This window comes from Suncus etruscus, chromosome 10 (genome assembly GCF_024139225.1).
Source record: "Suncus etruscus isolate mSunEtr1 chromosome 10, mSunEtr1.pri.cur, whole genome shotgun sequence".
NCBI classification, from domain to species: domain Eukaryota; kingdom Metazoa; phylum Chordata; class Mammalia; order Eulipotyphla; family Soricidae; genus Suncus; species Suncus etruscus.
Genome location: NC_064857.1, coordinates 17,265,226 through 17,282,911, shown reverse-complemented (window position 1 = coordinate 17,282,911; position 17,686 = coordinate 17,265,226). Strand labels below are relative to the sequence as shown.

General features: G+C 39.7%; 1 protein-coding gene across 1 annotated transcript in view; it reads right to left on the bottom strand.

Annotated features, from left to right (window-relative positions):
- Positions 1–1,174: 1,174 nt before the first annotated feature.
- Positions 1,175–17,686, bottom strand: part of TPD52 (tumor protein D52) — a 130,322-nt gene continuing 113,810 nt past the window's right edge. Inside the window, 2 exon segments of the mRNA XM_049782044.1 lie at positions 1,175–1,501; positions 1,504–1,631. Coding sequence (XP_049638001.1) covers positions 1,425–1,501; positions 1,504–1,631 — 205 coding nt within the window. The 3' untranslated portion in view covers positions 1,175–1,424.

The following is a 17,686-nucleotide window of genomic DNA, read 5'->3' as shown; positions in this document are numbered from 1 at the left end:
ACCGGGATTCGAACCAACCACCTTTGGTCCTGGGTCGGCTGCTTGCAAGGCAAACGCCGCTGTGCTATCTCTCCGGGCCCATTCCTGGCAGTCTTGAGGGACCATTTAGGATACTAGGGATCGAGCCCAGGTCTGCTGTCTGCAGGGCAAATATCCTACTACTGTGTTATCGTTCTGGCTCCATCAAAACATATCTAGATTTTGACCACTTTTCACCACCTCTACAGTATCGCAGCATCTTTCACCTGGATTACAGCAAGTAGTATATAACTGTTACGGACCTTTTTCAATTTTCGGAGGGATAATGCTAAAATGTTAAGTGTTATCTCTGTTCTCTATTCAGAATTTTCTAAACCTTCATCAGAGTACATGTCACTGTCTTTATTAGAACTCCTCATGTTGGGGGCTGGAGTGGTGGTATAAGCAGTAAGGCTTCTGCCTTCCCCGTGCTAGCCTAGGATGGACAGCAGTTTAATTCCCCGGCATCCCATATGGTCCCCCAAGCCAGGAGTGATTTCTGAGTGCAGAGCCAGGAGTAACCCCTAAGTGTTTTGGGTGTGGCCCCAAAACCAAAAAAAAAAAAAAAAAAGGAAAGAACTCATGTTGGGGCGGAGAGATAGTACAGCGGTAGGGCATTTGCCTTGCATGCGGCCAACCCTGGATGGACTCCCGTTCAAATCCTGGCATCCCATATGGTCCCCTGAGCCTGCCAGGAGCAACTTCTGAGCAAAGAGCCAGGAGTAATTGAATTGCCACCGGATGTGGTCTAACAAAACCAAAAAAAAAAACCGAAACAAACAAGAACTCATGCCTATTGTCAAAATACAATGAACATGCATCTTCCATAATGCATACTTTTAATTTTTTCCCATATTCTGATAATTCTGTTTCTAATCTTTTTAGTTATAGCCCATTTCACAGATGTAAGGTGATAGCATATTGTGATTCTGATTAGCATTTTCTTAATAACTATTGATGTTGATTACTTTCATGATAAATATTGATTATTACATTTTATGCATGGCTTGGCCATTTATTCTCATTTTGGGGACTAAAATGTCTTACTGAAATCAGTGCTTTAGTTCTGTCCTTAGCCCACATCACCACTTAATGCAGTGATTTACCTTACTGTCTAGTATTCCTTTCCCCCAAACCCAAGTTCACAAACAAACAATTTTGTTTATGATATTTATTGCTGTTTCTCTGATATTCAGGTGAGAACATCCAAACCTTTATGGAATGAAACATTTCCTCAGTACAGTTAGGGCCATCTCAATCCATGGTAAGAATGGGTATAAAAAGGGGAGGAAAGGAAGATATAGCTAATAAGAAATCTAACAAAGAGCTGTGATGGTATCCTTCACGTACATCTTCTTTCAATCACTTCTTTGCAATTTCCTAGTTGAATTCTTGAAGAATTTGATTCAACTACAAAAGAGTAGGTTATCTGAGCAAAGTTCATTTATTTTTTCGCGATGTTCCTCTTTTGACTTTGAGTTGCTGTGTCCTGGAGTCCTAACAGAACTGCATCCGCTTCTAATAGAGTGGTGTCTGTTGTGGCTCCCAGAAACCTTGATGTGAGTTCAAGGTCCAACAGCCGCAGACGAACTCTGCTTCCCTTCTGGTACTTCCTAAGAACAAGCAAGAAAAAGTCTTAGTTAATCTGCTATGTTGTTAAGTTTAGCTAAAAATAAATAGGCTAATAACTCCAGTATCTATAAAACTGAGAAGAAAAAAAAACTCTTAATTGTATCATATTTGTACGAAAGCTACCTTTAATGATTTAAGCCAAAATAAAGACGCAACCCCAAATGAAATTCAGACAAGTCAGATGTCATTCTTAAGTGAGAGAGTATCAAGGCGAAAAATACCCTTCAGAAATTTTCTACTGAAAATTAATATATTCTAAAATAAATTTCACATTAAAAAATCCAAAAGCAAAGTATTTTGTAATAGCTGTAATTAAAGCATAATGCTGGTCAAAATATGCATGACAGTTCAATGTGGCTGATAAAATAGTCAAATATTTATAATGCAAAATGAAAACTGTTATCTATGTTTCTGGGCTTAATAGTTCATTGATACATTTTTTTTTAATACTTCCATGATTTGTCTGGCAAAGGATCTGGCATAGTTACTAAAGTACTTTCCTTCCTTTTATTTACTATTTCATTTTGCTTATTTTTAAGAGTATTGTTTATAGGTAGACCATAAACAAAGCACAATGTGGTAGAACAAATGATTTTCATAAAAAGAAAAATGTGACAGACACTTGGGCTAAAAGTTCTGGGTATGGTCATATGGAAGAGTTCTCAACTATTTCACATATATATATATGTGTGTGTGTGTATATATATATATTATGAATATGTAACATGTATATATATATATATACTAGAAATTTCCAATTAAACAATCAAAAGAGGATTTGTGAGATAGTACAGAGGTGAGGGCATATGCCTTGCATTTAAGGAAATCCAGTTCAATCTCTGGCTCCACATGGACGTTGGGGCATCACTGGGTGTGGCCTTTGAGGTCCCTGAGCACTGCAAGGCCCCGAGCTGCATCACATCTTTGGTCATCACCAAATCAGTGGTCCAGCTGGTTAATACTCAACACCAGCGCCCTATACATTTGTTGACTTCAAGAAAGCAGAATTATTTCCATAGTTTTAGCTTTTAGTAACAGAAATGCTCTGTCTACTTCACTAAATCTCGTGGTAAGGACCCACTCAACCGGTAAAGAAGGGGAAAAACAGGCCATTCATGTGTGTTAAATAAATGAAGACTCATCCAATGTACATATTGTGTATTAAATGAAGCAAAAGTCCTATAGAACAGGAGTCTCAAACTCAATTGACCTGGGGGCCGCAGGAGGCAAAGTCGGGGTGATCCTTGAGTGCAAAGTCAGTAGTAAGCCTTGAACATTGGGGGGTGTGACCCAAACAACTAAAACAAAACAAAACAAAAAAAGATTCCTCTAGGGGAGGGCCACAAAACGTTGTACGGAGGGCCGCAAACAGCCCGTGGGCTGCAAGTTTGAGACCCCTGCTAGAAGATTCTGACTTGTGCTGTCCGGAAAAGTAACTTTTGATTTTTATGGTACTGTGTTATCTTTCCAATTGGATCATCATCTTACTGTAGAGACGACTTAATCATACTTATGTTTCTTACAGTGCCAAAATGGATATAGCCTTCGCACCTACACAATCTAGTTCCAATGATTTCACAGTTTTAACTACAATGTAAGTAGACGGAAGCATACTCAGATGGTGATTTGGCAGCTCTAGGGTGGGCCTTGGGAATTTGCTGTTTTAGCAAGACTCCCAGATAATAACTGCTACAACACCACTTGAGAAAATCTGGCTTAGAATCACCTTTACTGTGTACAACCAACTCCTGGAGGATGGGAGGGACATCCTGCACAAATACAAAGGGCCAGTATGAACAGGACAAAACAGAACTTAAGGCCAACGTTCAAGAACTTTGAGAGTAATAAAAGTTTTTTCCGAAGTAGTTTGTGGGTAGTTTAGACAGACCAAGAGAAAATAAAGGAGAAATATCTTAATCTGGTCAGCAAAGCTCCTGATGGCAAAAGGGACAATTCAACTGGCTGGCATGCCTGGTTTGTCTGGGCTCAGTCCTTGGCACCACATTGTCCCTCTGAACATCATCAGGAGCAAGCCTCAAGCTCTGAGCTGTGAATAGCTTCTGAGCACCACTAGGTTCGGTTTTCAGTCCAAAGCTCCCAAGGGCCTGGAGCAGGGCTGCCTGGTCAGCACAATGCATTGTGAGGCAGCCAGATCATGCAAAGGTCGGGATATTTCTCCCTCAATGGGCAACAGCAGCCATTCAGTTGAAGTGGAGTTGTTTCCCTTATCTTCCTTTTGATAATATCTCAGGAAAGGGAAGAAAAAAATGTACTTCTGAGATACCCATTTTCAGTATAGTTTGAGGTGACTGTAATCACCTTGAGAATTGTGCTGACACTACTTACTCTTCCCACTTATTCCACCTGACAAGATTAATTTCATTAATCACCAGAATTTGAAAAAAATTTCATAACAGTTTCAGGCACACAGCGTTTCAGCATGCCAATATACCACCAGTGTCGACTTCCCTCTACCAATGTCCCCATGCTTTAACATGTTTCTTTAACAGGGATATTTTATTTTATTTGTTTATTTATTTTGGTTTTTCGGGCCACACCTGTTTGATGCTCAGAGGTTACTCTGGCTAAGCGCTCAGAAATTGGCCCTGGCTTGGGGGGACCATATGGAACGCTGGAGGATCGAACTGGTCCTTCCTTGACTAGCGCTTGCAAGGCAGGCACCTTACCTCTAGCGCCACCTCGCCGGCCCCAGGGATATTTTATTTTATTTTATTTTAATTTTTCGGTCACACCTGGTGACACACAGGGGTTATTTTTGGCTATGCGCTCAGAAATTGCTCCTGATGCCAGGGGATCGAACTGTGGTCCGTTCTAGGCTAGCACGTGAAAGATTAGAGTTAAAAAAAAATCAAATACTCCACAAAACTTCTGTAACTGGTTATGCAAATGGGGGCCTACAATGCACAACTGTACATTCCACCACCAATTATATGCACTTCTTGTTGTTTTGTCTTGTGGTTTTTGGGCCACACCCATGATGCTCAGGGGTTACTCCTGGCTATGCACTCAGAAATCGCTCCTGGTTTGGGGAACCATGTGGGACGCCAGGGGATTGAACCACACAGTTCGTCCTAGGTTAGCGCATGCAAGGCAAACGACGTATCGCTTGAGCCACCTTTCTGGCTCCATATGTACTTCTTAAATTGGCCATCAATCTGCACTCTGCTTCATTTATTTTAAATCCCGAGTTGTAGCATTAAGTGTTGACAGGATTTTACTTAAGACTGCTGCTAGCAGCCCCTGGGCTCTGGATCATCCCTGTCAAAAGTGAAGTGTAACTACTCAGTGGTGACCACGGGGCAGAGGCACTGCAAACTCTCGGGTATTTTTTGCTTTCATTCTTAGGGAGGAAAGGATCTCTGGGAAGACAACTATTGGAGCAGGTCTTTGCTGTCAAAGCTAAGAAAATAAAATCCTGTTATGTCGTTGGCATAAAATTCTGCACCCTTCCCCATCACCATGACCCCCAAATTTATACCCTCCAAGACAATGGAACAACATTAAAATATGTACTTATGTTTAAAATTACAAGTAGAAGTTTTTTTTAGAAAAAACAAACATCTGTAGTAGGTTGAACTGATATTATTGGTTAAAGCTTTTATGACCCAGAAAAGATTATTTTAAAAATGCCAAAGAAAAAATGTTTAGTTGAACTTTAGATTATTGTAAATATTTCTGGATAAATCCTTTATGCTTTTAAAGTAAAGCAAAAAAAAAAAAAGTGTAAAATAGTGATTAAAATGTTTTTTTTCCTTCACTGCGAAGAATTTACTGGTAATTTACTGGTAATTTCTCTGTAATAAGATACCAGATTGGGGGTTGGAGGGAAGACGATGAGGTGAATTGGAAGAAACACACAGGTATGGACAGAGGTGGGTTAATAAGGTAACATATTTGATGAGGTGCAAACTTATATTTTATTTATTTTTTTTTCCGGGCCACACCCATTTGACGCTCAGGGGTTACTCCTGGCTAAGCGCTCAGAAATCGCCCCTGGCTTGGGGGGGACCACATGGGACGCCAGGGGATCGAACCATGGTCCTTCCTTGGCTAGCGCTCGCAAGGCAGACAACTTAGCTACAGCGCCACCTCGCCAGCCCTACAAACTTATATTTCTAAAACATCTACAGCATTGTGAAACAGGTTTACCTCAAAATAAAAACAAAAAAGAAGAGATGGGGAGACCTGAATGACAATAATTAGCCAGCAATGTGATGACTGAAGAAGCATTACAATGTGCCAGGGCCGAAGCAGTGGCGCAAGTGGTAAGGCGTTTGCCTTGCCTGCTCTAGCCTAGGAAGAACCACAGTTCAATCCCTGGGCGTTCCATATGGTCCCCCAAGCCAGGAGCAGTTTCTGAGGGCATAGCCAGGAGTAACCCCTGAGCATCATTGGGTGTGGCCCAAAAACAAAACAAACAAACAAAAAAGAAGCATTACATGCAAGATAGGGCAAAGAGATTCAACTGCAACAAGCTCCTCAAAAGTTTCAAGGGTAGAAAAAGGAGACCAGGAATAAAGAAGTGAAGGAAGATGCTGGGTGACGGGGAGGAGGGGGGATGAGAAAAGCAGTGGTCAGAGAGGAGAATGTGGTACTTCATACACCTGTGTGAAAGGATTGCTGCATATAAAAGGGGTTCAAGAATGCCTAGAGAAGGGAAGCTGATGATTAAATTCCTGTTTTTAGACCTCTTTGGTTGCTCTGTGTGGAAATGAGATAAGGAACTATGATGGAGAGTCCTTGCAGGGAGGATAGAAGGAACTTACACTGGGGGAAAGCATACTATAGAGGGACAGAGACTGTATGAGTACAGGCAATTACAAGCTCAGGAAGCTAGATGAAGCAAGTTTTGAAGAGATTTCTCTAATTTGGTATACATTCCTTTACTATATGTATGTATTCTTCTTGTTCAATTAACAATGTATGCAAGGGGAAAACCACCTACTTGTTAATTGGTAGTGGCTGGGCTGCCAGTGTCCTGGAGGCTGTAAGGTTCTCTGACTTAGCAGCAAATCAGGGCCCATAAATTGGAGGGGCTGACAAAGTTTTACAGATCTGTGGTGGGACAGGGGTGGCAGACCTTCTTAAACTTAAGAATTTGTCAACTCCTGCAATCGCTTCCATAGTCACAGCATATATTACTAGTCCACTCAGGCTACTCTAACAAAATGCCAGAAGCTGAAAGTCTGAAAAAAAATCACAACTGCACTTTCTCATAGATCTCCGAGATTGATGATCTGTTTATTCAGTTCCTGGGGTGAGGGGCAAAAGACAATTGGCCCTCTTTGGGTGAGCCCATAGCACGAGAATGTTCCATGTCTCTCTCCATTCACAGGAACACCAGTACCACTGGATCGGGGCTCTAGCCTGTGACCTCACTTACCTTAGCATTGATCTCCATGAATTGTCATACTGGGAATGGGACTTTGGCATATGAGCACAGGGGACTACAATTCAACCCCAAAATATGTCACTGTTCTATGCTCTGAGCTATATCTTAAGTCTTTTATTACTAACGAATATTTTTTGGGGCACACATCTACCTGGTGGTGCGTAGAGCTAGCTTTTAGCACTGTGCTCAGAAGTTACTCCTGACAAGGTTCGGGGTACCTTATGTGGAACCAGGGATTGAAACCATGTTAGCTGAATAGCAAGGCTGTATCCCCTATCTACTGTATGTACCGTTTCTCCTGCCCTGCATTAACAATTTTTTTTAAATTTAAGTTCTTTTTTAAAAATTATTTTATTGTGGTCAAAGTGAATTACAAATCTTTCATAGTAATATTTAAGGCACATAGTGACAATGAATGAGAGACATTCCCATGCATTAACATTTTCTATTGAGTTTATGGGCTTTATTTCCTCACTGGGATATTAATTTAAGAATAAAATGTGGTGGCTTCTTCAAAAATCAAGGAGCTCAGTAAAAGGCCTTATGAGAATAAAGAGCTTAGAATTTTCAAATCAGGTTCTACCTCCTCCTCTACTAAGATGTAACTAATTTCTCCCCTATTTTATTTTGCATTTTTTTTTTTTTGGTTTTTGGGCCACACCCTGTGACGCTCAGGGGTTACTCCTGGCTATGCGCTCAGAAGTTGCTCCTGGCTTCTTGGGGGACCATATGGGATGCCGGGGGATCGAACCGCGGTCCGTCCTAGGCTAGCGCAGGCAAGGCAGGCACCTTACCTCCAGCGCCACCACCCGGCCCCGTGCATTGTTTTTTGTTTTCATGCCATACCTGGCAGTGCTTGTGGGGCATTAAGGGTGGAACCTGGACCAGCCAGGTCCAAGGCAAGTATCCTACCTGCAGTACTATCTCTCTGGCCTCCACATTTCTTTTTCTATGAAAAAAAAAAATGAATTAGGTATCTTAGAAATCTTACAAGGTCTACCCTCATGGGTAGATTAATTCAATTTCTCATTAAATAACCCCATTTTGTTAGGGTACTCAATCTCCACCATTTTTAGGGTTTCCTTTATCTTCTATTCATCTTTTATGCAAACAAGTAATATGCCATAAAAACTATTCAATACCGTATTTAAAATATAGGAGGTATAGTAAAAGAAAACAAACAAAAATTAAATCCCTAAAGCTTAAATTTTAACTGTAAAAATACAATCAACATTTAATATAGCACAACTAGTTGCTTTCTTTTGAATAAGCTACATGGAAGACCAGGATGCTTTATACTGATAAAATGCTATGTTCGGGTTAGATTTAAACATAGTTCTAACACTTCAAAATGGAGCATTTCTGTTTAGATAAAAACATTCCGGGTAAGCAGAGATTGCTGAAATACAAAACATGTAAATCATACATCTTTTTTTTCTAATGAAAATCCCTAAATATGTAAAGTAGGTTAAGAAGAAATAATTTAAAATATTTTTCTGTAATAATTTACAAGACAACAGTTAATTAATTACTTAAAGAAATACCTTCATTTGGAAGGTGGTGACAGTTCTAACTTTATGGCCACAAACTCTTAGGTGGAGCATATGAAATGAATTGGTTGTTAGATACTTGTAGAAGTCCTTATGATACCCAAGTATGGGGCAGGCTCCACGATCTCAAAACTATGCCAGCTCTACCTTTTAAATAGAGTTTGCCAAGATGACTGTGTTATTAGCCAGACTTGGCTGAAACAATCCATTGCCCACAAAGCTACTTTAATGTACTGTCTCTATTGAAAATCACAGTAATCCAACAATACATTACGATACTTTCCCATCACTGCAGCAATTCCCACTACAGGCAACACTTTGTCTCCAACAAAGAAGCCTCACATCTACGTCTGCAAAATACCCCAATCCTGGCTAGGGCTGTGTGGCTGCCAAGAGGAACATCTGTGTGCTCGGCAGAACACAAAACTGCCTCTTTCTTTTCTTGTTTCTCTCTCTCTGTTTTCTTCTTTTCTGTTTCCTAAATAATAAAACTGTGCGATGGCTTGGTAAGGAAATGGTTTCTCATTCCCTTCCTCTTCCCGTCTGTATGTTTGTATGTTTGCTTAATAGAAGAGTCGACTGCATCTGCCATCTTTAACTACTTTAAGTCCAAACCCTGAAAACATAGTCAGGATTGTTTGTTCTCTGACTTCAAAGGATCTGAGTTTTAATTTTAACTTCACAGGGACTTATATTTGTAATCATCTGAAGAGTGACATTAAAGGGTTAAAACAACCCTACAAGTATACTAACAAAAGGAAACGATTTAATTCTGAGACTATTTTAGGACTATGTATAGAGACACAAAACCAAATGAAATGCCCTTTTAATGTGATTGTAATATGATAATATACTCCTGAGATTAGAAACTTAGACAGTATGTTCCTAGTAGAACATTTACAATATAAACTATTATTTCCACGAGGTAAAGATAGCTTTAACTGACTGACATTGGTTTCCATAGCCTAAAAAAAAAGTTCATGTAAAATGTATCTTAAAACTTATAGTAGTAGGTGGGGGCCGGAGAGATAGCACGTAGGTAGGGCGTTTGCCTTGCGTGCAGAAGGACGGTAGTTCAAATCCCGGCATCCCATATGGTCCCCAGGAGCGATTTCTGAGCGTAGAACCAGGAGTAACCCCTGAGCACTGCCGGGTGTGACCCAAAAAACAAACAAACAAACAAACAAAAAACTTATAGTAGGTTGAAACAAACAACATGTTATTATCTATGACATATATTATGAGTAATATTGGTATAAGTGGAAATTAAGGAAATTTTCTACATCAAATATAATTTATTCCATAATATTAAAATGATTTTGTAGTATTAAAATACTTATTACCTTCTATAATTGCAAACTGGATCAATAAGGAAATCACCTTCTAATTCTATTTTCTTTTTTTTTTTTTGGTTTTTGGGCCACACCCGTTTGACGCTCAGAGGTTACTCCTGGCTATGAGCTCAGAAATCGCCCCTGGCCTGGGGAGACCATATGGGACACCGGGGGATCGAACCCGGTCCGTCCTACGCTAGCGCTTGTAAGGCAGACATCTTACCTCTAGCGCCACCTTCCCGGCCCCTAATTCTATTTTCAAGGTTAAATAAAAGCATAATCAATATTTCACATTTATATTTTCTTTTATAAATATTGATGATTTTATAGAAGAACCAAGAAACCTCAACATAAGACCTATGAGTTCTGAAAGCAGGCAAAATGTGGTTTTCATCACTCCAGTCATAACACTCTTTCTGTGACATATTGTATATATTTGTTTTAAGTCATATTTCTGGGCTGCAGTGTCAGCACAGTGGGTAGGACATTTGCCTTGCATGCAGCCGGCCTGGGTTCAATCCCTGGCATCCCATACAGTTCTCTGAGCCTGCCAGGAGTTAATTTCTGAGTTCAGAGCCAGGGGTACCCCTGAGCACTGTTGAGTGTGGCCCAGAACCAAAAACAAACCAAAAAAACCTTGTTTGATGATTCTGCCACAGTAATCCATGTACATTTTGTATTTCTAAAAACAAATGATCTTAATAATTACACACAGAAGTGCATCAGAAAAATAAATTAATAGAAATATTAATTCATTGAGCCAGTTTACTACACTGCTACACTAAGCAACTGCTTTTTTTGATGTCCATTAGTATATCGCCAACTCATGTTCATAAATTTAAAGTTTTTAATTTTGATTTCTATTTTAATATAAGTAACATGATTACAATAATTTTGTTTTACAAAGCTGCTGCATCTTTACTACTATCAAGTACCCAGGATTCCTCTGCATAGTCCTTGAGATACTCAGAGTTCACTTCCTTCCCTCTACTCCTCCTCCACTGTTTGGCAATTTCAGTTTTATAATCAAGCCAAAGGTTTGTCATCATTCGATAGTCTATTCCAGTGTTCCTCAAATTTTAAGGAAAATAAAATACAACTTACTGAACTTAAAAACAAATAACTGTAGTAGAATGCCTACAGGGGATGGGAAGGGGTGAGGGGGTAATGTTACACTGAAGGGGGGTATTCGGGTTATGACTGTAACCCAACTATGATCATGTTACTTAAATAAAAAATATATTAAAAAAAAAAAAGAAAAGCTTTCATTAAAAAAAAAAAAAAAGAAAGAAAAAGAAAATCTTTCATGGGGCTGGAGCAACAGCATGGCCTTGTACATGACCGACCTGGGTTGGATCCTTGACATCTCATATGATCGCCCAAACATAGCCAGGAATGACCCCTGAGTGCAGAGCCAGGAGTAAGCTCTGAGCACAGCTGAATGTGGCCCCAAACAAACAAAAATACTTTCATTGGCCCAGTGCCATAGGATGGCAGGTAGGGCTTCTACAGCATCCCATATGTCTCTTGAGTCTGCCAGGAGTAACTTCCGAGATCAAAGTTAAGACTAATACCTGATCAAGGCCAAAACAGAAACAAAAACCAAACCAAACACACACAAAAAGAAAGTCTTTGATTAAATATTCCACTAAAAAGTTTTTTTTTTTTTGGGGGGGTCACACCCAGAGATGCTCAGGTCTTACTCCTGACTGTGCCTCAGCTGGGGATCAAACCTGATTTGGCCACGTGCAAGACAAGTGTCTTTCCCACTGTACTCTCTCCAGCCCTTAGGAAGCTCTTTTCTAAAGACTGTATGTTGAAGTTGATTTATTTCTTCTTACTTATCATGATCACACCGGATACTCTGATACTTGTATCAATAGGTTTCCTAATTTCCTTGTAACTGAGAAATCAAAGGATCTGAGTAAAATATGTTAATGAGGTTGGTTAAGGACTTTGTGAAGTTGGACATATCATGTCTCCAGTTTTAGTTGAGTTCACGAAGTAATGAGAGGATGTGTTGAAGATTGATTGCTGGGTCTTGTCCCCATATGTAAGAATCAATATTCTTTACATTTGAGATATGTTTCATGGATGACATTTTGAGCAGAAATGTTAACAGAAAGACAAGTTCTAATAATGGATTCTTTGCAGACACTGATTTTATAACTTCATTTCATTCTCCCAACCTCTGCTCGATTCCAAAAAGGGGCATGTAAGAGTATTATTCTAGACCAATTATTTTTTTAAGTTTCTCTTACATATTTTGCTTCTGACATGTCTACAATTGATTACCAGGTACTGACTTGATTTCCCAGCAAAATAAACTAAACAGCAGCAGCAGCAGCTTTCTTTTCTTTTTCTTTCTTTCTTTTTTTTATTTTTCACCATCTCGAAAGCTGCGTGTAGTTTCCTTTCCCACAGTATCAGGTTGCTGGTCTAGGTACACACACAACCTAGGTGATAATTCACTTAGATTTTAAACTACTTTTTTCAATGCCAACTTTTCCAAACAATGCATCATCTACATTTTAAGTGGCAGGTGAAATTCTACCACTACTTTTTTAAAAAAAGGGGACAAGGAGGTGTATTGTACTGGACAAAAGAATTGGAGAAAAGTATTGACAGTACAAGCAATCTATAGTACCCTCGGGGTAGAAAGACTTGTTGAAAGAGTTTTCTCATACATGAAAAAGCAGTGAGGCACACAACGCTGATTCTAGTTCAGTAATTTTTCTTTAACCTACATACTGAAACACCTTAAAAGAAGCCGTCAGCTGTGAACAGGTATAATCCTTTTCCCTCTATTAGACATGTCAATGATAATAAGCCTGTGCTCAAAATAAAATCCTAAATTTAATTCAGAGCAGTGAAATGCAAGTCCCAGCCACCCAAGAAAAAAGATGTGTGTTCACTTAAAAATAAAAATGTCACATATAATCTTTGCGTTCCTTTATGCATTTAACTGTTTCGAGTAATAAATGGAAATGGTCCAATTTTGCATCCCAAATGTGGCAGGTAACGTCTTGATGTGCTAATCCTTTTCTTCTTCAAGTGAAGAATCTTCCAAAATGAATGAAGAAATGTGCTTCAAATAGCATAAAGATGTGACTAATATACTATAAAACCACTATTGTTTTTTATATAACATCATGTGTTTGTATTACCTTGAAGCAGAGGTCATCAATGTTCACTTTTCCACATTAAGCAACTATTGCTTCAGACACTTCTGAACAAAATAAGTGAAATGTGCTTTTTGATGTTGGTTGTCAGAGGTGGGAGGGAGTAAAATGGGCAAAAGCCATCAAAAATATAGAGCTCCAATTATAAAACAAGTTATGGGGATGCAGTACAGTGGTCATCATGCATATTATACTCTTGCTTATTTAAAAGTTATGTGAGTAGATCTTAAAAGTTCTCATCAAAGAACATAGAGATAATACAGTAGATAAAGTATTTGTCTCGCAAAGACCAAACCAAGTTTGATTCCCAGTACCACATAAAGTCCTCTAAGACTGCAAGGAGTGATCCCTAAGGGCAGAGCTAGGAGTAAGCCTGAGCACAGCTGAGTGTGGCTCAAAAAATAAAAATACCCGCTCCAAAGTTTCATCAAGAGATAAAATATATAATCATTTGGAGGGATGCTAATTAGAATTATTTAGATAATTTAATACTTATATACAAATATACAGAATACACAAATAATATACAGATACTCCTCGCTTAAAGAAAATTTCCTTAAATATGGATGGACATAGAGAGCATTATGCTGAGTGAAATGAGTCAAAGAGAGGGAGTGTGAGACAGAATAATTCCACTCATCTATGGGATATAAGGAAAATAAAAAACAGTATGGTGTAAATATCTAGAAACAATAAAGATGAGGGTCAGGAGGACCAGTCCATGGTAGAAAGCTTGCCAAGGAGTGGTGAGTGCAATTAGAGTAGAGAAGGGTCCACTATGACAATGACAGTTGGAACTGATCACTCTGGACAAGAACAGGATGCTGAAAGGGGATAAAGTGACATGTATGGCATCTCTTCATTAATAACAGTGCAAACCAGTCCCATAAAAGAAAGCAAGAGGGTTGGGGAATAAAATGCCTGTTCCAGGGCCCAGAGAGATAGCACAGCGGCGTTTGCCTTGCAAGCAGCCAATCCAGGACCAAGGGTGGTTGGTTCGAATCCCGTGTCCCATATGGTCCCCCGTGCCTGCCAGGAGCTATTTCTGAGCAGACAGCCAGGAGTAACCCCTGAGCACTGCCGGGTGTGGCCCAAAAACCCAAAACAAACAAACAAACAAATAAATAAAATGCCTGTTCCAGAGACAGGGGGGTGGGAGGAAATGGGGGACATTGGTGGAGGAAAAAGTTCCACTGGTGGAGGGTTGTGTACATTCTATGACTGAAACCCAACTATGAATATTTCTGTATGGTCTTAAAGTAATTATATGGAAAACATAAAAAAGGAATTTAGCTCGTCTTGAGATGCTTTTCAAAATACTAAAAAAGTTAATGAATTATTTCTAAAGTTTTTTAATAAGCTATTTCATTATAGCTAATAGAAGAAACCACAAATGTCATCTAGAGATAAAAGAAAATATGAATATGTAGTTCACTTTTAAATAAAACAATAATCTCGCAGTGGAATTGTCTTAAATCACTTAAGAAGGGAAATTCTGGAAAGAAATAAAGTAAGCAAGCTCGCAAGAAACTGTATTAAAACCCTGTCAATATCCTTCTATAAATTATATATACTTTAGAAAGAATCAATAAGCCGTTTTCCACAAGAACTGGTAAAAAATCGAAGATTACAAGACCACCCTAACCTCCCCAATTTTTTTTTAATGCTTCTGCTAAATTTTGTTCATGATACCAAGTGCTGTTTCCCCAGCTGTGAAGTAAGTCTATGCCAACACTACACCAATACATAAAGACAGCTCCCCGGCCTGTCCTTACAGATGAAAGAAGAGTGCTGAAGGAAAGACTCTCCGTTTGGTGATGGCTGAAAAGGCAGCTGCTAAGCTGCCATGCTGCTGTCAAGTATGTCATGTGATAACAGCCATAGAAGACGAAGGGAAGAACGAACACAATTAGCTTATACCTGAAAATATGTTATATTTTTCTTATGCAACAAACATTAGCCTTCCCCCACTTTTTTTGTTGGGGGTACACCCAGCTGTACTCAGGGATTATTCCTGGCTCCGCTCTCGGGAAATTACTCGGAGGAACTTAGGAGACCATAAGGATGCCAGGGATTGAACCCAGGTTGGCCATGTACAGCATGTATATGTACATGTACTCAACACAAGCATCCTACCCCCAATATATGATCAATCCAATGTATGATTACATACAATATATGATTTCTCCAACCCCTTGCTTTTTCTTCTTTAGAAACATTGAATTTTCATTTCTTTAGCACTCTATGCATAGGAGCTAATCCTCATTATTCTATAGTCTTGATTTCTACTTTGATTTTTAATAAAGTAGGCAATCAGAAACTTATAGGTCTGTGTCCAAAAATTTAAGTGTTAAAAACAAGATATTGATTTTTCTTTTTTTTTTTCTTTTTTTTTGGTGGTTTTTGGGTCACACCCAGCAGTGCTCAGGGGTTATTCCTGGGTCCAGGCTCAGAAATTGCTCCTGGCAGGCACAGGGGACCATATGGGACACCGGGATTTGAATTGATGACCTTCTGCATGAAAGGCAAACGCCTTACCTCCATGCTATCTCTCCGGCCCCAAGATATTGATTTTTCTAACTTCATTATTATTATATAGCTTCATAATGACTAAAGAATGACAATGGCAAAGAACTGAATTTGAGGCTGACAACAAACTCATGAGAACAAATAGTTCAAGAGAGTATTTCTTTTCTGTTCTCCTTCCTTCCTTCCTTCCTTCCTTCCTTCCTTCCTTCCTTCCTTCCTTCCTTCCTTCCTTCCTTCCTTCCTTCCTTCCTTCCTTCCTTCCTTCCTTCCTTCCTTCCTCCTTCCTTCCCTCCCTCCCTCCCTCCCTCCCTCCCTCCCTCCCTCCCTCCCTCCCTCCCTCCCTCCCTCCCTCCCTCCCTTCCTTCCTTCCTTCCTTCCTTCCTTCCTTCCTTCCTTCCTTCCTCCCTCCCTCCCTCCCTTCCTTCTTTTGGTTTTTTGGGCCACACTTGGTAGTGCTCAGGGTTACTCCTGGCTCTGCACTCAGAAATCACTCCTGGCAGGCTTAGGGAACCATATGGGATGGAATCAAACCAAGGCCTGTCCCAGGTCGGCCGCATGCAAGGCAAACACACTATCACTGTGCTATCTCTCCAGCCCCAAGAGAGTATTTCTTGTTTTATTAAAATAACCTTTGTGTAGTCAATATGAATTAGAAGTCTAAATAGTTTACAAGTCAAAATAACATTTAAAATTTTCTTATAAAAATATTACTTTGAGGAAATGATGATTCTACTTGATCACGAGGTCTCAAATTTAAATCATACTACAGGGCCAGAGAGCTAGCTTTAAGGGCCCTGGGTTTGATGCCCAGCACCAAATGATCTCCCAGAACTAAGTACTGCTGAGAGTAACTTCTTTTTCTTATTCTTCTCTCTCTCTCTCTTTTTTTTTTTTTTTGTTTTTGGGTCACACCGGCAGCACTCAGGGGTTACTCCTGGCTCAGCACTCAGAAACTGCTCCTGGCAGGCACAGGGGACCATATTGGATGCCAGGATTTGAACCACTGTTGGTGGTCCTGGGTTGGTCGCTGGCAAAGCAGATGCCCTACCACTGTGATATCTCTCCAGACCTGCTGAGAGTAACTTCTAAGTACAGATCCAGGAGTAACTTCTGAGCACTATGGGGAATAGTCCCCCTCAAATATAACTACCTCAAAATATAGTTACATTTATTTATTTAATTCAGGGATGTATCAACTGTACTTATAAAGAACATAATAAAAATCCACATACGTGAATGGCTATTATAAAACCTTCAATTATTTGTATTTTTTGCAAATAATCAATGGATCGTTCCCAAATCATCATGTGGAATATCAGAAAAGGTTTCACTGGTAAAAGTTGTGGGGTATAACTAGCAAAATAAATATTAAAAATGAATTCCAATTTATTACATAAAGATCAGTTAAGAAATAGGAACTAGGGGCCGGGCGGTGGCGCTAAAGGTAAAGTGCCTGCCTTGCCTGCGCTAACCTTGGACGGACCGCGGTTCGATCCCCCGGTGTCCCATATGGTCCCCCAAGCCAGGAGCAACTTCTGAGCACATAGCCAGGAGTAACCCCTGAGCGTTACCGGGTGTGGCCCAAAAACCAAAAAAAAAAAAAAAAAAAAAAGAAATAGGAACTAACTAAACAGTAATTTGAATACTTGTCCTGGACCTACATGAATAGAACCTAGAAATCCATTGTACCATGAATATTTAACATAATACCCTCAAGTAAATTTTTGTTTTGTTTTGTTTTTGGGTCACACCCGGCGGTGCTCAGGGGTTACTCCTGGCTGTGTGCTCAGAAATAGCTCCTGGCAGGCACCGTGGACCATATGGGACACCGGGATTCGAACCGACCACCTTTGGTCCTGGATTGGCTGCTTGCAAGGCAAACACTGCTGTGCTATCTCTCCGGGCCCACCCTCAAGTAAATTTAACTTTTCTCTGTCTAACCTAAAAGTGGTGGGTTATTTGTTGCTGGTAGAAAGGAAACAGAATTCTCCAATAAGTTATTATATATCCTTTTCTGCAAGGTATTGG